This window comes from Alternaria hordeiaustralica (genome assembly GCF_023758085.1).
Source record: "Alternaria hordeiaustralica strain BMP 2776 chromosome Unknown scaffold_5, whole genome shotgun sequence".
Classification (NCBI taxonomy): Eukaryota; Fungi; Ascomycota; class Dothideomycetes; order Pleosporales; family Pleosporaceae; genus Alternaria; species Alternaria hordeiaustralica.
This window is the reverse complement of record NW_026056777.1, coordinates 242,143-266,242: the sequence shown is the minus strand read 5'-3', so window position 1 is coordinate 266,242 and position 24,100 is coordinate 242,143. Positions and strand designations below refer to the sequence as shown.

Here is a 24,100-nt window from a genome sequence, read left to right as displayed (position 1 = left end):
GGAAGGCCAGGAGGTAAGAGCTAAAAGATGTAGTCGCAAGATGAGGGGTATCGAGAATGGCGAAGAATGAGGTATCCAGATCCAGATGATGAGATCCAGGGGTGGCGTACAAAAGTAAGGTTGAGCCAAAAGCCAGTTATGATGGCGGGGTGGTAATCGATTTAGAATCGAGTAGTAGAACTACGAGCCAAGCTTGGTCTCGCAGACTTCTTCTGGGGCGATCCGTTGGGGGCGACGGCCAAGGTCCTAGCTCCAATCTTCTCAAAGCCTTGAAGCAGGTCAATACCTGGTTCAGACTCGTCACTGTGCAACAGATGGAAGATGTCCTCGTCATCCTGCTGTGGCTGTTGCGGCTTTGAGGGAACGTGGAAGGATTGAGGAGGCGTAAGACCGGTGTGTGCGTTCTCTTTCTTCGGCTGGGGAAGAGCAAAGTCGGACAGAGGGGTAGATGCATTAGACTTCAGCACGGGAGCCTTGATGGGCGACATCTTTTTGGCAGGCGAGAGGTCTGGGATGTTGAGGAAAGACGATGACATCTTCCAGTTGGGAGTAGGTGAGTTGGTCATGTTCCCCTTGGCGCCAGTAATGTCGGCGAGAACACCGCTGGTGGTGACGGCACGTTCGAGGCGGGGGCGCTTGGCTGAACGCTTGAGGGGGCTCTCGTTGTAGCCAAAGTCGCCAAAGATGTCAAAGGTACTCTCGAAACCATGTCCGACGAGGTTGACGTTTTCTTCGTTGGGGATAGATACAGCTGGGCTCCAAGCTTTGTTGTCAAGGAAGGAAGTGTCAACCCACATAGCAAGGCTCTTGTCTGGTGAGCCGCCTACTAGTTCTCGCATCTTGTTACGATGGTTGCGTAGATTGGTGTTGGGCGATGCAGAAGCGGGTGGAAGAGCAGGCCGCTTGAAGACAATAGCAGGGGTAAGAGGATCGAGAACCTTGGTACCCTGGCGGACCGGCGACGAGATGGCAGACTGCTTGTGAGACCTAGGCTTGGTAGGAGAATCGTAAGAGGAGCCACGTATCCGGGCAATCTCTTCTTCAGCACGTCCACGCTTAAGGTTGGGACGATCGAGATCCGCCTCGGAAGTGAGTAAAGGTCCCATTGGGTTACCCTTGGTTGCAGACGATTCGATGGACGAGTAGTAACCGCTGTCACCGAGACCGTTGAACTTGCGCCGGCGTCCGCCCGAACGGCTGTTGGGTGCGAAGTGTGGAGCGCGTGGCGGTGTGTCCTCACGCACTGAACGAGATCGAGAGACAGGTGGAGGAGGTGATGAGTGGATGTCAGCTGGCGGAGGCGAAGATGGCATCTGACGGGGCGGTGGCATGCTAATAGGATCATGGCCGTCATGCGCAGCAGGGTCAGAGCAAGGGATGGTAGCTTCGGAAGAGGGTAGCTCGGCCTCTTCCGGAAATTTGCTCGAGTCAAATCCCTTTGTAGAACTCATGGGTGGGAAGCTAGCTGACATGGATGTGGAAGGACGCGGGAGATCACTAGCATATGCCGGAGCAAGGGATTCTGGAGGTGCCGGTCGGCGAACGGGCTTGACCTTGTGGTACTGCTTCTCGAATCCAGCATTAATAACCCAGTAGTGGCCTTTTCCAGGGTCGTCCTTGGGGCGTTCTTGCTTGGAAAACGATTTGCTCAGACTAAGGTTGTGGCGAATGCTATTTTGCCATCCAGTCTCTTGGGAGTTGCGGTAGAAAGCGAATGTGTCGGAAATCCATTTGTAGATCTGCGCGAGGGTCAACCGACGGCTCGGTGATCTTAGAATAGCCATGCCGATGAGCATCGCATAGCTGTAAGAAGGCTTGTTGCCGTCGTCCTCAACGGTGGGCATTTGGTCTGGGTTTGGTAGCGGTCCGTCCACGTCTTCGATCTTGATGTCCTTGACGAACTTCTGCTTCTTGGTGATGTTCATATTGGTGCGGTCGCGTAGCGGGGCGGCGTCCATCAGCGGTCGCTTGTTTCCCAGCTTCATGGGTGGCTCTGCCGCTGACATGGCGGACATGACGGGGCCAGAATAGTAGGCGTTCTCCTTATCCATGTGGGACGGATAGCTGGGCCAGTACTGGAGTTCACCGACCATTGGATCTGAGTCCTGCGAACGCGCAGCTTGGGTCTTCTTGGTGGGCGCGTCGGTGCGAAACCACTGCTCTTGCGGCGGCGGTATCTTGACCGTGTTGAGCCCCTTCTCGGTAAGGGCGCTGGGTGGAGGCGAGCTGGAGACTTGGCGGGTCTTGCGGGGCGATGCTTTGGCGGTGAAGGGTGCGGGAGGGGCGAGGAGGGTGTTTGAGTTGTTGGACACGTCGGTGATGGACGTGAAGGCGTCGAGGTCGCGTGAATCAAAGGCGTTTGCTTGGTGGTGGTCGTGAGGCTGTACAGGGTCCTGAAAAATCTGCATGGAGTGTTGTCGACGCGCTGCAGCCATGGCGAGACTCCGCTACAAGGGCACCAACAGCCTTGTATAGTCTCTCCAGACGCTTTGACGCGTGAAGTCGCGTCTAGAAATCCAAAATGGGTCCGTCGAGGCGATTAAGCACGGTCGGCGGGTGCGGTGTTGACTAAGATTGCGGTGACGAGGGCCAAGTGAGTCGTTGAAGGGGCGGTAAGGTGCAGGCTGTCAATTGTCGGAGGGAGTATGCTGCCTGTCATGTGCGATGCAATTCTACGTGACTTTGTGAGAAAGGAGCGCGTTTAAGGGAGGGTGGGCTGCTATCTAACCTGTGCTGATGGGATGAGGCAGCGGAGCAATTCGCTTAAGGGCGCTAAAAAAGAACCTCTGACGACAGTAATGCCGGATCTGCAGCGGGAGGGCGGTGTGCGTTTTCTTCTGATAGCAAATAATGGAGGAATGCGGCGGGAGAGATTCAAAGACACAAAGTGGGCGATGAAACAAGAAGAGGAGATCTTGGGCCGCTGCTGGAGCGCGGAGAGAAAGCGGGCAGGACAAGAGGGCGATAGGCAGGCTTGGAGGCAGCTGCAGCGCACCTTCCTTGGCTGCCACCGCAAACGCACCTACAACGAAGGAGCAAGGGAGCGTGGCCAATGAGGGGGTCCGAGCACGGGTTCCCTCTGATCGATCGCACGTCATGCCCATCTTGCCCAGGAACAACCTCGCGCCGGCAATTACACTAGCCAGCTGTTTGCAGTGGGCGTGCACGGTAAGGCTGCTGCCATTGACGCCCATCTGAAACCCATTGCTTTTGCCCGCCGTGGGAGCCAGCACCCAACGCCTGTGGCGACGACTGGGAGAGCCACCGACGTGCAAGCGCCAGTGCAACGCGTCGGTGAAACAACTGCCCCGTCGCAGCCAGCTATGCTGCAAGCCGGTGGATAACAGCTATCGTATGCCTAGGGAGTCGCCCCGGAGCGCAATGCACAGCCTATCGAGTGCCAGACGGTGGCACACTCTGATCCGAACACTAGGGGCGCATGAAACTCGACAAACGGCACCCTGGCCTTAGGTGCAGCTCAGCTCAACCACTAAAGCCACACGCCCACATCCCAGGGGCACGCAGTCCACGCTACATCGCTACCCTCGTGGTCCAGAAGGGTCTCTCGAGGCTACCACCGACATCTCATTTCGATCTCAACTCCAGCGCACGGAACTTCTCCTGCATCGCGATCACAAACTCGCAAAGGAGATGAATTGTCATCTGGTCGACCACCTGCGCGAGAACTCATCTTGGAACACTACGTGAAAATCGGGTACCTCGTCGTAGTGCGCTCCGAGTATGCCGTCTTCATGCGCGGAAGCCTTCGCTACCATGCCTGCGTGTCAGCTTACCCCAGTACTGCACCCCACTCAACAGTCATATCGCATATGCCGCATCCGGTCTACCGGCTTGTACACCTCTTGCTCTTTCTTCTGTCCATTGCGATATTCTTTCATCATGCGGCTCAGCTCCTGTTGAAAGGCGCAACGCTCAGGTGCCGGCTAGGCACCCGTCAACAACGTCTGTGGTTCCATTAATAACCTCCTAAGCGAGTCTTTACAGATCACGATGCGGAGCCTCCTCCGTGATTAGCAGCGTGGGGCGGACGGCTCATCATGGTGATCAGCGGGTAGCCGCAACTTCGACCTCAACAGCGTCTGTTCTCTCGTGCGCCTAAACCCGCAAACAGGCTTGTGTAACCAAACCGGGAAGTATGCTTCCAAAGCGGAGGGCACCGGCTGGTTCTTTTCGGTGCTTGCTTCACTCCGTCCGTGAAATCTCCCGCCCGACGTTGACAGTGCTGTCGGATCGGAGCCCAGAATTCAGGCCGGCACTTGCGGAAATACAGTTTTATGGCCAATCAGAGAAAACATAAATCGTATCATTTTCTAATCTCAAACTGCCTACTTGAATTCTAAGACGGTGAAATTGAAACCGTATACAAACCATCAGCCAGGAAATGGGAAGGCCAAATGGACAAACACCGGGCCTCACTCAATTCTACACGCCCTGCAATGATTCGGTGTCCGTTCATTCCAACCTTTTTCACCTGACTGCAAGCCTGACGTATGCTCTAGCACTTACTTGTCATGCTTTGAACTCATGACATGAACGAGCCGGCAATAAAGCGCTCACGCGACCTGTCATGAGCTGCGAGCGTGTTTTGCGTCGGGGAAGTTCCCTTGACCCTCAAAATGTACCTGGATGAGAGCCCATGCTACCCTTGCCACAATGTGCCGCTGCGATTCTGCATGGTACAGCCTGTAGGCATGACACTTGAGTGCGATACCCGACCAGATCACCATCGGAAAGTTTGCAAAGGGTCACATTACTAGGCATGTAACGCTGTAATGTACATATCCACTTTAATCCTGTCCCTGACTGTCGATGGGTGTTTGCTCATGAGCCGTTAATGAAGATTATGGAATGCACAAGGATGTACGTGATCTGTGGAGAAACCGGATACATTCAGGTAGTTGCACTTGTCAGTGTCTTTACGGTAAGGTCATTTCACGTCGCTGTCGTCACATATGAGCCTGGCGACCGTACAGTCATCACACTGTGTTTTAAGCGTTTTGAGAATGCTACAAATCATCCCAAAGCCTGTTGGACGGCATTTCATTAGCCCGATGTTACTTGAACTGAATCAGCACAGTTACATGGAGTTAGGAGGAGTGACTATAAGAGTCATCGATAATTTACCGTGGTCTCCTATGTGCAATGGAAAATACAGTTGCCTCTATCTCTTCTATTCCTGACGGGCAAATTGACTCGTATTCCACGATACAATAGGCGAACTTTCATTCTTTAGAACATCTTCCGTGGTAGATTATTATAGTGCGGGAAATGAACTAGAATGCGTTCTGCGATTGAAGGCATATAAAGCATGCTGAGTTTAACACAAACACATAATGGCAATGTTGACATGCAACGTTGTATCGAAGAGAAAATATTCGGGTATCTAGGTACTAACTTAGTGCACCAAAAAAGGTCTATGTCTATCTCTTGATTCCGCCAACAATGCTGACATGCTCATTAGCAATGTCTAATCTCAAATGATCTATGTGAAAACTCCAGACAAAGTAAGACATCGTTCATCAGCTTCAGAATCTCCGCTTCAAGGCCCAACAAATATTTAGTTCCTTCGAGACCCGATCCTGAGACCTGGTATTCCCTTCAGGCCCATCTTGCCGACTGTGGACTTCTCCAACATGGGCGGCTCGGGGCAGCCCATCGTGTACGCGTAATCATTAGCGAGACGAACTAGATCGGCCGTAGAGATCTGCAGCTTCTTGACGAAAGTCTTGTTGTAGCCAAGGAACGCCTGGTACGCCTTTGTCTTCGATTGCTCATCGACATTGGTGAAGGCTCGGTCAATGTTTGCTTGGTGCGAGGGTAGACGTGACACAAGGTCGACGGGGTAAGGGTTGATAGGCAGCGTCTTGTTGATCCTTGGGAAAAAGGCTTCTTGCTCGAAGAGAACGAGGACGGCACGTCCATCCTTACCGGCACGAGCTGTTCGGCCGACACGGTGAACGTACTGGTCAGTGCTGGAGGGGAGACCCAGCTGAACGACGAGGCCAACGTTGGGGAAATCCATGCCGCGCCCGACGACGTCGGATGCGAACAAAATACCGCTTTGAGCGTCCTTGAATTCCTGGGTAGTGCGCGTGCGTGCAGGCTGAGACATGCGGCTGTGGAGCTCAAATAGCTTGAACTGGGGTAGCGCATTTCGGTAGAGGTCATACAGCAGTCCGACACCGTTCGCGGTGGTACCGAAAACAATGGCTTTGAAGCCGGTGGGGTTCTGGTTGTACTCCTCCTCGATCAGGGCTGACAACGCAGGGAAAGTCTGACCGACAGTAGGAACAGAGAAGAAGAACTGTGGTACGCGCTCGTGGGTCGGCACTTCGTTCGGGTCGACAGTCGAAAGATGTGTGTAACCAGGGAATAAGACGATCTTGGCGATGTCAAGAACCTCCTTGGGGAGTGTGGCAGAGAAACACATTCCTTGCCAACCATCGTTCTTTGGGGGAATGCGCCTGAGTATCTTCTTGACCGCAGGTGCAAACCCGGCATCGAGCATCTGATCAGCCTCGTCGAGGATAACCGTCTTCAGATCACTGAACTTTTCGCGAACTTCCTCTTCACCCAGAATGTCGTCAAGGCGACCGGGAGTAGCGACCAAGACGGTAGGGTTGCCGTTCATGAAGGCCTTGAGGTTCGAGGCACGAGAAGTACCACCGAACGCAGTATGGCACTCCATCTTCTGGGGCAGACACGATGTGACACCGTTGCACTCCTTCGCAATTTGTAGAGCCAGCTCGCGGGTAGGGCAGACGACGAGGATGGCGACCTTGCCTTTCCGGGGCATGTTACCGGCCAAGAGGTTTTGGATCGCAGGCAGTAGGAAGGCCACGGTCTTGCCCGTACCTGTCTTCGCCTGTACAACACAGTCGGAGGAGGAACTGGGCAGCTCAGTGAGAACCTTTTGTTGAACAGGGGACATGTATCTGTAAGAGTCAGCGACCGTGCTGGGAGAGTGTAACGTAAGAAGGACTGTGCTTACTCAAATCCCATCTTGTCCAAGCCATTGAGCAACGCTGGATGTAGCTTGTTCTTCAGGTCGGCGAAGGGCTTCGGTGCCGCATCGCCCGCCGCAGTGCTGTACATCTGCCGTACGTCGACGCCCATATCTGGCTTCGGCAGCGTGTCTTCGACTCTAGGACGTTTTGGTTGCTGCGACATGGTCGAGCGAGCGTTCGCAGGTCCTCGCCCGGGTGTGCCATTGGTACGGTCACCGCCGCCACCGCCGCCGCCTCCACGGCCTCCTCCTCTGCCGCCGCGGGTCCATTTGCGCTTCGGTGGTGCGGACATGTCTGGGACTGGTGCTGGAAGTGAGGTGTACTGTCTGTGTTGGGTGCGGTTGGGTGTGAAGGGGATTGTCGAGATGAGGCTATGTCTTGTATTAGTTGCTAGAGAGCGCGGCTGAACGAGACGAGCAAGAGCGAACGGGCGAGATGAGAGAGTGTGTGAAACTAGTTTCATTATCTTCATTCGTACATACAAAGTAATCCGCACTGAGAAACTAGAGAAAAGTAGAGACGCCGAGGGGTTGTGGATACTGAGAGCAATCGTACCCTTAGTTTGCCTTCCGGCCAGAAAAAGTTCAGCGCCCCGAGTCAGTCTGTGCTTTCTGCGACCGCTCGCTGAGTCAGCCATCCTCCGAACGAGATCACGCCCGTCCTACTGACGACAACACCAACCTCGAACCATTGGCGCGCTCATTAGCCATCGATAGGCGTACAGTCTCGGAATTCAGAGTGATAAATCCCCACTGCGACGTCTCGCGTTCGAGCGGAGGAGACTTCTGGAGCACTCTGCTTCACCTAAGTACCCTTCACCAGCTACAATCAAGCCATGTCTAGTGCCTCGTGATCTACACGCATGATGCTGCTAAATTTGACCTTAAAGTCCCAGGTACCTTCTCTTTGCACAAGATTATAGGACGGCTCTATGAATTTGGCGTAATCTTCACCCACCAGTGTCCAAATCAACTCGTCTGCTGGAGTGTTTATAACAGCAAGGAACCGAAATCGGATTCGGAAACGCGTGCAGAATGTCTCGAAAATTTGATACATATATTCCACCATGTGATCAAGATACAATGCCCCGATTTGGCCGTCAGGGTCTGCATGAGTGGCGTCCGGTGATGCCAGAATTGTATGCAGTGGCCATCCAACGTACATGTTTGATCCCATAAACGGTGTTGAGGACCATACGATTTGCGTCCCATCTGTAGATTTCTAGGCGAAGTTCTTCTGGGAGCACGGCGAAGCCAGTTTCGAGTCTGTTGAATGAGTCCATAGTAGGGGGCAATACCCATAGCCTTTTGCTTTCTAGCTATCGATACGTTGTTGGGCTGATACCTAGAAGGCCTTCGCCTCCTGTTTGCAGTCTCCCTATAGCTTTTGATGGCTTGTTATCGAAGTATGACCATGATAATGACAGCAGATCTTAGAGTGACGTCGTTTGGAGATGAAGTTTTGAGAGATGCAGATGCAACTGAGCGACGCTACTATATCATATCTCGAGAAAATAAGTGTCAGTAAAGATATGATAAGCTTACTACAGGCAGTTTGCAACCGCGGTTTCGCATGCCCGATTGCGTGTTTTTGTGCAGGTCTTGCTTGGAATGCAGTGGTTGTAAGTGGGCATCCAGAATGTTCATCACCAAATGTCTGTACCTGGTAACCATGCAAATTACACAAAGAGATCAATCGTCGAGATCCATCAGAGCGCAAGCGCGAAGATTAGAAGAAAGGGCCCTCTAGTCACGATTCATCGTAGAAGCACAACTGACCTCGGGAATAAAGGTACCTCGTTCGCGCGTCTACCAAGCTACCTCACCTATGAGTGCGCAGCCGTTAGTATGATATGTTATAGCTTACTGATATCGTTGCGAGAAGAATCGGGGAGGTGGTGATATCTGTACTCCTGAAAATGAGAAGGATGTCTATGGCCGTGACGCACTAACAGCGCGACACAAGCATTGATGACCTGCTTGGCGGAGAAGCTTAGCTACGATCGTGCGCTAGGACGCAGACGGCATGATCGAGACCGCAGTGGGCCTGTGTCCCCTCGCTGATGCAGGATGGCTAAACATAATAGCATTTGGCGCCAGACTTCATCAGCGCTGCAGACAGACTCGATACTGTATGGGTCACTCTCATGACATTAGCTGTTTCGCAAGCTCCAGTGCCCACCTTAGTCGGTTTGATCCCAAGAGAAGCCTCAGCAAGCTTCCAAGGTTCGCAAGCGGTATCGAGAGACAACGCAACTCGCATAGGATTAGGCCGAGTGGGCAGACAAAAAGAATCGCGCACCGCAACAGCCTAGCGACCCAGCATCGGGGATCCGCGTAGGTTCACCCGCGCATGGTGTGCAGCTGCAGCGAGCACGGTGTCTGCCTCCGCGGGTAACTTTCTTGTATAGCTGGCGACGACCCAGGCAGTGCTTTCCTGCCCTTGCGTACATAACACGTCGTCGGGCCTCCAAACTCCAACTAGACAACAATCTTCAGGTGCTGCTGATGAGACCGAACTTTTGCACCCACCAAAAGCCCCCGCCCAACCACTCTCCACCGTGGACAGACCCCGTGTTCCTTTGACGACTTGGCAGCCAAGAGCATTTGCGGCTCTTGAACAAGCCTTCTGCGCGACCCAAGCTGTACGTAACTGCTGATCCATCATACATCCATCCCTTCCTTCGCGCCCCACAAGCGTCCCGATTGCTGTCCGCTGTCCGCTGTCCGCCTCGTGCCCGTCACGTTAGCATCCATGGGGCTGCGGCGCCGTGCACGACGGCTTGTCTTTGCTCACGCTAGAGAGCACTGCCACCATCACCATCGTCGTTCCCCGCGTGGGACCGCGAGACATCACCGTATTGCCACGATTACGCCGTGTCCACCGCAATGCTGACCAGAGGTGCGCGCTATCCAGTTGCTTGTCACCGACGCCGTCCATCGCCATCACCACAGCCCCCCGTCCATCTGAGACAGTTGCGCGTCGCCGTTGCGTGCGCCAGCCCCGAAGCGATCGCCCAAGAACCACAACACCATATACCGGACACCTGACCGCGTCCTCCACCGTGCTTGCTGCGCCTATTGTTCTGAATAGCCACGCAAAGCCATTCTCGCGATATACCTACCGACGGTCGCGCGCGCCTCCCGACCGCGGTGCTTGCACGCAACAGCTCGTCCCGGCGGCCCGACTAGCTTGTACTGGCACATTTGTAGAATCGCGTGGGCTCCCGGATACGACCGTCTATACTGCGGATAGCCGCATGATGTGCCTGGTACACGGAGTATGACTTCCAGCCAGACACGTGCAGCTGCTACTCCGTCCTCCCCAGTGTCGAGCCGGTCGTTCCTCTCTCGGCTCAAATCGCCCTTGACATCCAAGTCCCGCAACTACACCGAATTCTACATTCAATCAGATGACCCCCATCGCCATTACACGCCGGGCGACATCATTAGTGGGACTGTCATTATCAAGATCGTCAAACCCCTGAGAATCACTCATTTGGTCGTATCTTTGCACGGCTATGCGCAGGTTTTCAAGAACCCAAATACGCCCGGAGACGCTTACAAGAACTACTGCTCAACAGTCGGCTCTGGGAGAGGGAAAAAGGCAGTGAGCTACTTTGGCAATGGATTCGTTTCGCTGTTCGAGGACGAGGTTGTGCTTTGCGGCGAGGGAAGACTGGCTGAGGGTGTATACCATTTCAACTTTGAACTTGAGTTCCCTTCCAAAGGCTTACCCAGCAGTATTGATGTGAGTAGCGATTCGTCTGCGGTTGACAGACTTTACTAACGACCCATCACAGTTCGAGCGCGGAACGATATCTTACATGCTCAATGCCACCTTGACACGCCCCACGACCATGTCGCCGACCGCGTCATGCGACACAAAGGTCTACCTCACCGAATCGATCGACATCGCGCCCGTGCCGCAGCTGAAGCCCCGTGTCATTTCTTTGGAACCCATATCTAGACGAACACGCGCTAGGTCGACACGGAAACGGCCGATAGAGGAAACACCACATACACCCTCTGGCTCGGAGCCTCAGTCAGTGGGGCCCGCCTTGGAAGCGACTAAGACCATCGATGAGACGGAGGGTCCACGGAGCCCCTCGCCTAGCGACGTGAGCTATGAGAGTCAAAGGAGTAGTGGAAACGCTTCCGGAACGGAGTACGGCATTCGTTCGATCAACACGGCTACAGATGGATCAAACTCACAAAATGGAAGTCGAGCGACACTGAAAGGAAAGACAATCACAGCCACGATCGACGTGCTCAAGGGCGGCTTTCTCAGAGGCGACCAAATACCGATCAAAGTGACTGTGAATCACACGAAGCATATACGAAGCTTAAAAGGTATCATCATCACGTTGTATCGTCAAGCACGAGTTGACATGCATCCTGCACTGCCTGTCGTACCAAACAGCAAAGGCGACAAGACCAAGTCAGAAGATTACTATCCGAAATCAAGGACTGGTCTAGGAGGGTTATCCCTCTCATCAGCTGGATCCAGTCACTTGTTCCGAAAGGATCTGTGTCAATCTTTCGCACCACTTTTCGTCGATCCCAGGACGCTCATGGCCGAGGTGAAGTGTGCGGTGCGCGTACCGGATGAAGCTTTCCCCACAATATCAAACGTACCGGGCGCAATGATATCCTTCAAATACTACGTCGAGGTCGTTGTAGACATACAAGGCAAGCTCACAGGCCTCGACCGAATGGTGTCCAACGCTGGGCTTGTCAATCTGCCTTCTGCAGCTGGAGGTACCTCTGCCATGACACGTGACGATGCTAGCGGCAGCATGTTCTCGACTTGGGGAGGCAACTTTGTCGACACCGATCAGATTCGCCGCGAGAAGGGCATCATCTCTGCTTTATTCGAAGTTGTTATCGGTACCAGAGACAGCGACCGGAACGGCAAGAAGAAACAGATACAGGAACAGCCGGCTGATGACAATGGCGCCTACGGAGGATACAACGATGAGCAGGGCTATGATCAGTACTACTACGAGCAGGACGAGAACGGGCAATACTACGATTACAATTACGATCCAACGTATGACGACGTCCCCGGATATGAACAGCATAGTGCAGGCAGAGCACCAGGGTTCCCTGTGCCTGCAGTTGTTCCTCAAGAAGAGCAGGGGATATCGGAGAAAGAACGGTTGCGACGAGCAGAAGAACGCTTACTACCTTCTCAACCGCCAGATGCTGCTGGATCCTCCACTCCTTCAGGGGGTGCTCAATATGGCATACCTGCGTCAGCGCCTGTGCTACCAGATGATGATGATCCAAACCCTCCTTACGTCGCAGTAGCTTCATCATCTTCGACTCCAGCCCATCCTCCGCCCCCATTTCGTGCGACCTCTTCGCCCATGTTGTCGTCACGCATGACATCATCACCATCGTTACAGCGCCGTGTTACGAACATCACAGATGACGAGACGAGAACTATTCGAACTGAGTCCTCGCATACCATACATCCCAGTCGATCAGAGCCACCCGTTAATGGCGAAGATAACGACCCATCGAAACCACTGCCGCCATTACCACCCCAATCGCCACATACGGCACAAGGCTCGGCACCAGAGTACGTCGCTGGCTCATCATCACATGTCGAACCTACCGATGACAAGCAGGAGATGCAGCGACGTAGACTGGAAATGGAAAGAAGTGCACCGCCCACAGATCATGATGAAGATGGAGAGTCCTCACATGCTCTTTCAGCGCCACCACTCGATAGAATGCGGAGCTTACAATTGGTACCTTCGGCACCTGCGCTAAACGACGAAGACGAAGATCTCGTGGGCGCTGTACGCCCAGGTCGAAGTACGCAAGGTGCGCCGCAAGATAGCAGGCGGCAAAGCGAAGCCTTGCCGGAGTACCGGAGGTGACATGCATGACAATGGCGTTTGCGGTATTTCAGGCGCGACCATGCATAGAAAGGAGCGTTGCGCACAGCGGAATCTTATGCAGGAATCTTTTCAAAACGCAAATTTACGGGAAATAGTTGGGTGGTTGACTCTTATGATATCCTTGAATTATATTACATTACTTTGATGCCTGAGCCCTCAACTTTGAGAAGACCTTGCCTGCTTGTTCTGCCATGACTTGGTCTATCACACTTAAGACGAGAATCGTGACTCTTATAGTGGCGAACTGTCCCTCCGACAGGCCCGCGGCATTCTGCGCATGCCCGGATCACCACACTCTCTCTGTCCCCAGAGGTCTAGGGCTCACTTCATCTGCCGTAGTCGGCGTTCGAGGACGGTCTCGAGATCACGAGAGTGCGCGTTGTGTATCTTTTGCAAGCTCGCTAGCTGCCTACCCATAGCGGCTTCGATATTGATCTTTTGACCGAGCAGATCCTGGAGACGTTTGAGTTGTGCTTGATGGGCTGCTGATCTGAGGTACTGTTAGTCTGTGGTTCGTCATTTTTTCCATGACTACGTTGCTTACGCCTCAGCCTCGTGTGTGTCAAAGACTGCATTGATAGACTCTTCCAACTCCTCTTTCTTTTTGTTGTAAGCTATACCTACATTCTTCTTCGACATGTCATGATACTTGCGTCGCTGCACATGTGGTTAGCCTCATGTCTCCGACAACCGAATGACGAGGCGAGTGCGGGTCATAGACGTGAACATGGAGACGACAGTCTGCTGGTGATGGGCCCATCTCAACATACGTCGTCTACCATCTTCACCATCATTTGTTCCAGCGGGCCATCGGAAGTGCGCTGCAAAGCTTCTGCCTCATCATCTCCAGCATGTTCATCGTCGATCGCGCTATTGCCTTGGTCGAGATTTTCGAGATCTTCATGTTCATCTGCTTCGTTGATGACCTGTTTCCGTGAATGCCTTGCGCTCTGGCGAGTGGTGGCTGTGGAGGGGCTTGCGAGTGTGGATTTCTTGGTTGTGCGCGGTGGTGCCATGGCTGCTGTTGGTAAGTGCTGATGATTAGTGGTGTGAGTGAAAGTGGTGATCAATCGTTTTGCCGAAACCTTCGTATTGCGAAAGTCGTTGTGGCTCAAGTGACGGAAGCTTGTGAGTTAGAGAGTGAAAGTCGGAGGCTTGGATACGGCGAGAGATGGCTTCCCCACATGTATGGCGCCAAGATTCCGCGCTAGCGTGCATCCACAGTTTTTTCGGGCTTGTGTTTGCGGACTCCCGCTTTCTCTTCAACAATCACGAAATTGCTCAGTCTGTCCAGTGTTCAGCATGGGTCTCGCAGCGCCGAAGAAGTACGTTCGCCAGTTTGGCTCTGGCTGTTTCCTGCCAAACTAACGCCACACCAGTCGATCGAAGATCTCCAACGATCCCCAAAACACTACTTGGGCGAACAACACGTCGCGCTTCGGCCATCGCATATTGACCTCGCAAGGATGGCAGCCCGGCAACTCACTGGGCGCGACAGACGCCTCCCACGCCGCCCACTATACTGCTGCCTCGCAATCGCATATCCGAGTATTCCTCAAAGACGATAACCTTGGCTTGGGCGCAAAGCGAGGAAGTGAGCGCGCCGAGAACTTTGGTCTTGCAGGACTAGAGAGCATTCTTGGACGTCTGAATGGCAATGAGGCGGAGGTCAAGAAGGAAGAGGAAAGGCGAGAGGAAATTGAGAAGAGGGCTTTTGTCTACCGGAAATACGGCATGATGAACTTTGTGAGCGGTGGTTTCCTGGTGGGCGACAAGATCACCAAGGGTTCGGATATCAAGAAGGAAGTGGAGATCAAGACTGAGATCAAGACTGAGTCGGAGAGCGAGGTCGGCGCATCGGCCAAGAAGGACAAAAAGAGGAAGCGAGAGGAGCGAACAGAAGACGAGCCCAAGGTGAAGCGCAAGAAGAAGAGCATGGATTTGCGCGACGAAGCACGCAAGGAGGGCGACCTATCCAAGTCAAAGAAAGACAAGAAGGACAAAAAAGATAAAAAGGAAAAGAAGAAAGACAAGTCGAAGAAATCAAAACGGGCATCTTCATCTGATGCCGAATCTTCCACCGACGACGTCGCCGCTCCGGCATCTGACCCAGAACCGCTCACAGACAAGGAACGGCGGAAGGCCGAGAAGAAGGCACGCAAGGAGGAGAAGAAGGCGAAGAAGGCCCTGAAGAAAGCTGCAAAGAAGGCTGCGAAAAAGGACAGCTCAGACGACTCGAGCTCAGAAAGCGAGGAAGACGAGAGCGCGCCGACGACGATCTCATCGGTACCTGTGTCGAAGACATCTACGCCTGTTCCCGCCGGCCTATCATACACTCCAAGAGGCATGCATGCCGTCAGACAGAAGTGGATCCGGCAGAAGAAGGCTGCGACTATGGATGCACAAGCGATGAAAGAAGTATGTTTGCATTGCTATGGCTTGATGTGCTTTCCACTAACGTCTCCATAGATATTCATGATCAAGACGCCATCGTAGACTCATCCGTATGATCCGATCTGTACATGCATAGCGAGGAGTTATCAGGGTTTTTGGTTTAGCATGCACGTGCCGGGTTGTATTCTCAAGTTCCGGGCCATCGAGATAGAGAGCATAGAGATGCCCTGTTACACTACACCAAGTTTGGCTCTGGTCTTGATCTTTCTGTCAGTCGATTGCGTCGCGTTGCATGGCGTGGTGTGGCTGTAAGCTTCGTACAACGGACAGTCGGAGCCCGACGATTGCGTGGCAGACATGGTCATGTCGGGCCTAATAGGGCTTTACATTGATAAGACTTTAATATTCCCCGCGTTTGAACCATCGGTCCTAGTGTTAAGCCACCGGGCCCCTCGTCAAGCTTACTGCGGCTGCGGAGGACGGGCGCGCAAAGGCAAGGGGCAGTGTTGGTATTGTTCGCGTGACTGCGCCCAAGCATCTGAGGTGAATGGGACATGACGGCGCCACCGGTGAGGACTGGGTTGCGTCACAGAGGAGGGAGGCCACTCGGGGCGATGGCGGGACATTTGTTTGTTGGAAATGTGCCGGCAGCCATAGGGCGGTTCCAGAAACAGGGATGCAAGATTACCCCCGTCAGTTCCTGCATGGTGGAGCTGATCACTAGTCCGCCGCCGACTTAGCCCATGTATAATGACCTCGCCCGACTTTGGTACTTGGCCCGCCCGTTGAGCACGACGCCTCCTTGACGGCCAATTCCCTACTCCATTCACTCACGCTCACTTGTCACCTGTTGCTTTTCTTCTTCTTCTTCCACCCGCCATGTCAGCAAACGGCAGCATGCGCAGACGAACCGTCGACGCGCCCGGTAAGGCAATTGCCCCGATGTTGTCCGAGTCCTGTATGGCTAACCCGTACGCAGCGAGCCTTCACCCGCGCACATCGTCGCATTCCACTCAAACACCCGAACCCTCGCCTATAGATTCCATGCCCGCGCAATTGGCCTCTGACATGCCTTCCATTTCCACATCGAAGCCGAACGGCGCGCCTGCGCTGCTCCGGAAGCAGTCGTCACCCATGATGCCTCCTTTCATGGTCTCTGCACCCGGCAAGGTCATCGTCTACGGAGAACACGCGGTAGTGCACGGCAAGGTAAGATTAATAACACAATCATGTCGGAACACGTGCTGACCGTCTGCAGGCTGCCATCGCCGCCGCCATATCGCTTCGCTCCTACCTCCACGTCTCGTTCCTCTCCAAATCGAATCGGACCGTTAAACTGCGCTTCCCCGACATACAGATGGAACACACGTGGAATATCGATGACCTGCCATGGGACAGCTTCTCCAAGTCAGGCAAGAAGAAGTACTACTACGACCTCGTCACCTCGCTCGACCCCGACCTCATGGCCGCCATCCAGCCCTTCATCGACGAAGTCTCACCGAAAGCCCCCGAGTCGATACGCAAAATCCACCACGCCTCTGCGTGTTCCTTTCTATACCTCTTCCTTTCCCTCGCGTCGCGCAAAGTCCCTCCGTGCGTTTACACACTACGATCTACCATTCCCATTGGTGCTGGATTGGGCAGTAGCGCCAGTATATCCGTCTGCCTCAGCACGGCAATGCTGCTGCAGATACGCGCACTCAGCGGACCTCATCAAGACCAGCCGCCGCAAGAATGTGAGCTCAACATCGAGCGAATCAACCGCTGGGCGTTCGTGGGGGAGATGTGCATACACGGAAATCCCTCAGGTGTCGACAATACCGTTTCCTCGGGCGGCAAAGCGGTTCTCTTCCAGCGGAGGGATTACGACAAGCCACCTCTGGTCATACCATTGCATAGCTTCCCCGAGCTCCCACTGCTGCTCGTCAACACACGGCAATCGCGCAGCACGGCAACAGAAGTCGCCAAGGTCGCCAACCTTCTCAAGGTGCATCCCGCCCTCACAGAAAACATCCTCAATGCTATTGGCCTAGTGACGGAATCCGCACACAAACTACTCACATCTCCCGATTTCGATGAAACATCTCCGGACTCACTAAGACATCTCGGTGAGCTCGTTACGATGAACCACGGGCTACTCGTCTCCTTAGGCGTCTCACATCCCAAACTTGAGCGCATCCGCGAGATTATCGATCATACGGGCATTGGCTGGACAAAACTTACAGGTGCAGGAGGCGGAGGATGCGCTATTACTATCCTTAAGCCCCAACCACCAGCCCTCACCAACGGTCATGCGAATGGCGCGCACCACGATACCTCATCAGACGAATCTGACGCCTCTTCCGAAGCGGACGGGGGCGGCGCCGCATCCGTAATATCCAACGGCACAAAGCTGAAGTACAAGATTCTTGACTCTCTTGAGGTCAAGTTAGAGAAGGAAGGCTTCGAGAAGTTCGAGACGACGCTTGCTGGTGACGGAGTAGGTGTACTTTGGCCTGCTGTCCTACACAATGGGAATGAAGAGGAAGGTGGAGAAGAGATTGATCAAGAGAAGTTCCTCCGGGCCGAGGGCACAGTCGGTATCGAGAGACTGGTCGGCGTGTCCAGCTCGAAACGAAAGGGCCCCAGAGAGGTTAGAGAGGGTTGGAAATTCTGGAGACCCTGGGAGGTTCCCGAGTAGTAAACTCGGGTCTTTTGTTCCAAACAACTCGTCTGCTTCCAACATGTTCTGGCAATGTCCTGGTTGGGTTCGAGTTTCATCTTCCGTTCTTGTTTCTTTGTTATTTAGCTAGATATAGGGATTTCATTGTACTTGAAGCCTTGACAGGCGTCAAGGAAAAGGCTAAAGAAGTAATGTCTTGTAGATATGAGATGGCTGATACAATGTGGCTGCAAGGCGCCTGCGGCCGAAGCATGGCCTAGTGTGAGCAGGACAGCAATAATGGAATCTCAAAGTTCCTCATACATGAGTTCATTGTACTGCCAGTTCTAGCTGCATTTCACCTACAATAAACACAGGACCGTAGTGGATCGAGGTGTGCAGGTAAAGAGTGAATGTGGCGTACCATGTGTGATTGGGCAGCTAATTTTTGGTAGATCAAGCGAGCCACGCGCGACACCTGCAGAAGCCCAACCATTGTCTTGCGCCGTAGTCAACCTTTGATCATTTCCTTCACCCACACCACTCGCCCATAAAACCCTGCGCCGCCGTCGGAACCCTTGGATACATTACTCCCAACAACACACAGCCCATACCTTTTCACAAACAACTGCGACCATGGCACCAGGAAAGTGGGGTACGTCATGTTCGCTGCCACTGCGCGCGGTTCAAGATGGTCATGCAAAAACTTGGGACTGACATGTTCTGCAGACGACGAGGATGAGGGCAGCACTCCTCCTACATCCCCACAGGTGGCTCCCATCGCGCGCCGCAGCAAGTTCGATGATGAAGAAGAAGACGACGATGTGCGTCAGCCCACCATGCCCCGCGCTTGAATACTTCAAGCCCCGCCACGACCAAATGTACTGACATTGGACACAATAGGTACTAGATTCATGGGACGCCGCCGAAGATTCCGAAGTCGAACGCGAGAAGGCAAAGAAGGCCGCCGAGGCAAAGGCTAAGGCGGAGGCAGAGGCAAAGGCAAACCACAAGTCCAAGGCGCAAAGGATCGAGGAGCATAGGCAGGCCGCACTACGTCGGCGGCAGATGGAAGAGGACGGCGAGACCGATGAAGAAGAGACTGAGGCTGAACGCCGCGAACGAATGCGCCAGGCAGAACTCGACGCTTCGCGCGCCCAGGCCGAAGAACTCTTTGGCGACCTGAGCGTCGCCCCTAAGGCCCGTACTGGCAAAGCTATCACTATTGCCGACGAGTCCGACCCGGGCAACGCCATCGACCTTTCCTCCCTCGCCATTTTCAACCCCAACACCAAGGACCAGTTTACCAAGCTCCGGGAAACTCTCACACCTCTGATTGCTGGCAACTCTAAGAAGGGCCAGTACTCGCTGTTCCTACAAGAGTTCACCAAGCAGATTGCTAAGGATCTGCCGAGTGAGCAGATCAAGAAGATTGCATCTGGCCTGACAACACTGAGCAACGAGAAGATGAAGGAGGAGAAGGCTGCTGAGAAGGGTGGAAAGAAGAGCAAGGCTGCAAAGACCAAGACCACACTCAACGCGAGCAGAGACGTCGGCGTAAGGGCAGATACTAGGGCATACGATGACGACGACTTTGGCGAGTAAGTCATGTTTGAGCCTGTCTGGCTTTCACAGATGCTAACAGATTACAGTGACGACTTCATGTGAGGCACGACGAGGCTTCCTATGCATATGCCTTTTATATTGGAGTTCATTCCTCATCATTCAGTTTGGAGTCGCGGTTGGTCATTTCATGAAGGATCAAAAGGGAAACATACGTGCATGGCGTTTTGCGCTTGACGTCTCTGTTTCGCGGTTGTGCTTCGAGATCAAGCGGCATAGGTTTAGTGCATATGTAGTGCATTATAGATAGGCACGCGTAGAGAGTAGATGTCTGATTCTTACAATCTGGTACTTCCTCCCACCCAATGTTGAAACATTCCAGATCAACGGCACAACGATAGTGTGATGAAGCGTGTATCAACTCTTCTCCACCAGCGGTGATCGCAGAAACTGGATGTACTATTGTCAGCCCGCAGTCCAGACACGATAGTGTGCCATCTTGAGATTGAGTTGGTGCCGGCCAATGCCGCTTCGTCAAACTCCGACGCATCGCAACGCGGGGCAACATGTGTTGATGGAACGTCATCCCGCCAAAAAAATTGAACGCGCCAGTCAGTCACGGCTACCAAATTTCCTGCACCAATGGGGATGATGTGAGCCAGAGAATTCCTAGGCCCGATAGCATCGATATGCGCGCTCATTTTCTATGCTTTTGAGGGTTCACAGCCATTGGCGCATTACACGTGTAGCTCTTACCCCTCATTGAGTCACTCGTTCGAGACGCGCCTCAATCTTGTACACTACAAAACGACACACACATCCACCCACTCGAGCCCACATATCTGGTCTGACGCCGCCCGCGCATTTAGCCCTCTCCACGGCACCAAGCCCGCATCCAATTGCAAGTGCCGACGTGGGACTCGTGGCCTAGCCCGTAGCAGAATTCCCCATTCAAGTCTTTGTTAGAGGGTGCACAGCGCGCGTCTGCATACTACAAACCCTAGCAATTGCGTGCTTGATTCATAGCCATGGATCTCGTCAACTCGTATGTTTCGATTGTTTCTTTTCCCCATTCTGTTTCCTTCTTCTGATAAGCTTCTTGTATGACCATGGGGTACACCAACGGAAATGAAGGCGCAAGTGAAATCGAGCGCATCGCGCAAAGAGCGCGTCAGGGCAGCAGGAGTCTTCCTTTCATGACTGACCTTTTGGGAAACAGCTTGAACGACCGTCTCCTCTTTGCGGTACCCAAGAGTACGTTGCCTACATCACTACTGGCTGGACTCATAGGCTAACAACCATCGCAGAGGGCCGCCTCCACCAAGCATGTCTTGATCTCCTCCACGGCTCGGACATTCAGTTCCACCGACACTCCCGTCTCGATATCGCACTCGTCAAGAACCACCCTCTCGCTCTCGTCTTCCTACCCGCCGCTGATATCCCGACTTTCGTAGGAGAAGGTCGCGTAGACTTGGGCATAACAGGGCGCGATCAAGTCGCAGAACACGAGTGCGTTGCACCACCTACTGCCACCAGCGGCGTAGAGGAGGTCCTCGATCTCGGTTTTGGAAAATGCAGTCTGCAGGTACAAGTCCCCGCAAAGGGCGACCTAGCCAAGCCAGAGGACTTGATCGGCAAGAATGTTGTCACCAGCTTCACCAACCTGGCTGAGCAGTACTTCCGGAAACTCGAGGCCGAGCAAGCTGGAAACACAAACGGCGATGCCAATGGCGATGCGAAACTCAAGACAGTCATCAAGTACGTTGGCGGCAGTGTTGAAGCGGCATGCGCATTAGGTGTCGCGGACGGTATTGTCGATTTGGTGGAGTCAGGAGAGACGATGCGCGCTGCAGGCCTCAAGGCCATCTCCACAGTCGTTGATTCCAGCGCCATCCTCATCAAGTCGAAGCACCCATCAGATCCCAAACTGGTTGAGCTGATCACCGCTCGGATAAAGGGTGTCATCAGTAAGTCGCACCAGCTTCCGCATTCATCAGCAGAACTAATTTCTCGCAGCTGCACAGAAGTACGTTCTGTGCACATACAACATCGACCGATCGAAACTCGATATCGCGCGCAAGATCACTCCCGGACGTCGCGCTCCCACCGTCAACGCGTTGGAAGAGGATGGCTGGGTGGCTGTACAGGCTATGGTGCTGAGGAAGGATATTGCTATTGCCATGGACAAATTGACGGAGGTCGGGGCCACCGATCTCATCGTAACAAAGATCGAGAACTCGAGAACGGGTGATTGAGCGACGCATTGCGCATGGGTTATGGAGGCATAGACTGGTCTACATTTTCTGCGCAACATGCGCCTGCGATAGATGAGGACCATGTAGAAAGCTTCTAGTATACTCGCTGGACGGTCTGCTCTTTGAATTTGTAACCGACTACTATGTAATCACAAGCTCCCGTGTTTCTCGTGACCAACAAGCTCTGCATTGCGAAATTTTGCCATGAAGTTTGCCATTAAGTCCAGCATGTTTACCGCGCATTTGCGGATCCTGAACCTTTGTCACCAGACTGGGCAAGTTGTGGGTCGCGGTCTAAACGATGTAGTGGGTAGTTCGGCGCTAGGTTTCGCAGGACCTTATCCACAGGGTCGTATCTGTAGCTTTAGACCGTTAGTATCACAAGCACTGCTGAGCAGCTAACTGCTCGACATGCTACGCACCCGAAATATTGCGCAGTATATATTTGCTTACGTTTGCCAAACCTCCATCAAGCATTCTTGGTCCAACGGTAGGATAATTGCCTTCCAAGCAATTGGCCCGGGTTCGAGTACGTTCTATTCCTCTTCCACATCATCCAACATCATTCTAACAGCCTCTCCAGCTCCCGGAGGATGCACAACATCCTTCTCCACAATTGCGAGATGATCATTCTTTTTTTGCTTAGACGTCATCTTGACGCCGTGACGAGCGAGGATGCGAGGCATAGAAATTATTTTTTGCCTGCGCTTAGAGCAGGTATATAATGTTGCGTGTAGTGCAAGCTTTGAAGAAATGCTCTAGGTTTGCCGTGGTCGACTGAGGTAGTAATAGTTGTTGTGTAATTTGATGCCCACGCGTCTCACAATGGCTCCCCTCAGTACACATCAGCGGTATAGTTTTAAGCACATCATGTAGCAACCAAGACAGTAAAGACAGCAAAACAACACGCGCAAGATTTGCCGAGCATGAAATTCAGTTCATCATTTAACACTTCGTACATTAAGAGTATCTCGAAGATCAATGAAACATCACCATCGACATTAGATGGTAAAAAGCGATGAGTTCGATAAACCCCGTGTCAATCCCAGCGACGGTCCGGTCGGTCTAGCACTATCTCAACCCGAGGTGTTGGTCACAACTTGGACATTGGATAGTGGACATTTGATAGTGGGTAGTGAGTTGGTACCGAGGAGACTGTGCCAAAGACCAACCAGACCATCACCAAAACCGGCACGGGGAATAATGTAAACTTGTTACATTGCGATGAGCTACAAACAAACTCCTAATACCACTGTCCGACCAAGAGAGTGAATGCTGCCACCACTACAAGCACAAAACTGAACCAAAACACTACAATAACCCATCGCAAACTCCATTGCTATGCCACGCTCGCTTATTCAATAAAGGAGGGAAGTTGTCGTTCATCATCGTTCATCGTTGTTCGGTTAAGCCGCTTCGATCTACTCAATGCTGATCTTACGGGGCTGAGGAGCCTGGGCCTTGGGAACAAGGATGCTCAAGATACCGTTCTTGAGACTAGCCTTGACGGCTTCCTGGTTGACGCGAGCGGGGAAGGCGAAGGAGCGGTGGAATTCTCCGACTGAGCGCTCGCTGACCCAGTACTTGGCCTTGTTCTCGTCGTGCTTGGAGACGTCCTTGTTCTCGGACTGCTTGGCGACCTTGTTGGATTCGCTGGGGTCGTCCTCCACCTTGGGCTGGAGCTTCTTCTGCTGGGAAGCTTCACCGTTCTCGATGAAGCCCTGAGGGCGTTGACCTTCCTCGCGGACGTGCTCGTGGCGGCCCGAGATGGTCAGCGTGTTGTTGTCGGTCCATTCGATGTTGATGTCCTTTTGCTCGACACCAGGGAGTTCTCCGTGGAGCTCGTATCCCTCCTTGGTTTCCTTCACGTCGAACTTGGGAGTGAAGGACCGGACGTTGGTGAATTCGCGGTCGAGGTTGCGGAAGGCTTGCCTATCGTACTCGTCGAAGAGACGGAAGATAGGAGCGAATTCCTGAGTGAATCGTGGGAAGAGGGACATTGTTGCTGGTGCGTTGGAAAAGCGTCGAGTGGTTGTGATCGTAGGCTTGGTAATGCGGTTGAGTTGTCGAGGAACTCGTTGGATTGTAGAGCGGATTGATTGCATATAAGACTCGTTGTTTGTTGTTCTGATGATGAGCTTTGAGAGACGCCTCGAAGGCTATATATACCCGAGAGATGAGTTTCTGGAATGATCGCACTGCGGAGAGGCATTGGTGTTGCGTCGACGACGATGCTGCGAGAAGCCTCGGAGATGGCTCGGGGAGTTTCTAGAGCTTTCGAACACGACGTTTGTCGTCATGTTGTCGT

The 24,100-nt window shown here is 53.2% G+C and overlaps 9 protein-coding genes across 9 annotated transcripts; 5 read left to right on the top strand and 4 right to left on the bottom strand.

Annotated features, from left to right (window-relative positions):
- Window positions 1-161: 161 nt before the first annotated feature.
- On the bottom strand, window positions 162-2,435 carry J4E84_003434 (uncharacterized protein; the record flags this gene model as incomplete). Its single annotated transcript, XM_049386046.1, has 1 exon — window positions 162-2,435. One exon carries the CDS (start codon window positions 2,433-2,435, stop codon window positions 162-164), a length of 2,274 nt encoding a protein of 757 aa, XP_049245895.1.
- A 3,143-nt stretch (window positions 2,436-5,578) lies between these two features.
- Window positions 5,579-7,320, bottom strand: J4E84_003433 (uncharacterized protein; the record flags this gene model as incomplete). The annotated part of the gene is made up of 2 exons (XM_049386045.1): window positions 5,579-6,956; window positions 7,013-7,320. The coding sequence occupies 2 exons, from the start codon at window positions 7,318-7,320 to the stop codon at window positions 5,579-5,581; spliced, it is 1,686 nt and encodes a 561-aa protein (XP_049245894.1).
- A 2,990-nt stretch (window positions 7,321-10,310) lies between these two features.
- J4E84_003432 (uncharacterized protein) lies at window positions 10,311-12,918 on the top strand (the record flags this gene model as incomplete). The annotated part of the gene is made up of 2 exons (XM_049386044.1): window positions 10,311-10,778; window positions 10,831-12,918. 2 exons carry the CDS (start codon window positions 10,311-10,313, stop codon window positions 12,916-12,918), a joined length of 2,556 nt encoding a protein of 851 aa, XP_049245893.1.
- Window positions 12,919-13,260: 342 nt separating this feature from the next.
- J4E84_003431 (uncharacterized protein) lies at window positions 13,261-13,955 on the bottom strand (the record flags this gene model as incomplete). Its single annotated transcript, XM_049386043.1, has 3 exons — window positions 13,261-13,429; window positions 13,484-13,596; window positions 13,710-13,955. The coding sequence occupies 3 exons, from the start codon at window positions 13,953-13,955 to the stop codon at window positions 13,261-13,263; spliced, it is 528 nt and encodes a 175-aa protein (XP_049245892.1).
- Window positions 13,956-14,241: 286 nt separating this feature from the next.
- PXR1 (telomerase inhibitor) lies at window positions 14,242-15,435 on the top strand (the record flags this gene model as incomplete). The annotated part of the gene is made up of 3 exons (XM_049386042.1): window positions 14,242-14,264; window positions 14,319-15,357; window positions 15,409-15,435. 3 exons carry the CDS (start codon window positions 14,242-14,244, stop codon window positions 15,433-15,435), a joined length of 1,089 nt encoding a protein of 362 aa, XP_049245891.1.
- Window positions 15,436-16,212: 777 nt separating this feature from the next.
- J4E84_003429 (uncharacterized protein) lies at window positions 16,213-18,013 on the top strand (the record flags this gene model as incomplete). The annotated part of the gene is made up of 3 exons (XM_049386041.1): window positions 16,213-16,258; window positions 16,313-16,542; window positions 16,592-18,013. The coding sequence occupies 3 exons, from the start codon at window positions 16,213-16,215 to the stop codon at window positions 18,011-18,013; spliced, it is 1,698 nt and encodes a 565-aa protein (XP_049245890.1).
- A 597-nt stretch (window positions 18,014-18,610) lies between these two features.
- Window positions 18,611-19,579, top strand: J4E84_003428 (uncharacterized protein; the record flags this gene model as incomplete). The annotated part of the gene is made up of 3 exons (XM_049386040.1): window positions 18,611-18,629; window positions 18,704-18,798; window positions 18,878-19,579. 3 exons carry the CDS (start codon window positions 18,611-18,613, stop codon window positions 19,577-19,579), a joined length of 816 nt encoding a protein of 271 aa, XP_049245889.1.
- Window positions 19,580-20,646: 1,067 nt separating this feature from the next.
- Window positions 20,647-21,792, top strand: HIS1 (ATP phosphoribosyltransferase (ATP-PRTase) (ATP-PRT); the record flags this gene model as incomplete). Its single annotated transcript, XM_049386039.1, has 3 exons — window positions 20,647-20,791; window positions 20,845-21,504; window positions 21,554-21,792. 3 exons carry the CDS (start codon window positions 20,647-20,649, stop codon window positions 21,790-21,792), a joined length of 1,044 nt encoding a protein of 347 aa, XP_049245888.1.
- Window positions 21,793-23,213: 1,421 nt separating this feature from the next.
- J4E84_003426 (uncharacterized protein) lies at window positions 23,214-23,792 on the bottom strand (the record flags this gene model as incomplete). The annotated part of the gene is made up of 1 exon (XM_049386038.1): window positions 23,214-23,792. The coding sequence occupies one exon, from the start codon at window positions 23,790-23,792 to the stop codon at window positions 23,214-23,216; it is 579 nt and encodes a 192-aa protein (XP_049245887.1).
- Between the last annotated feature and the right edge of the window lie 308 nt (window positions 23,793-24,100).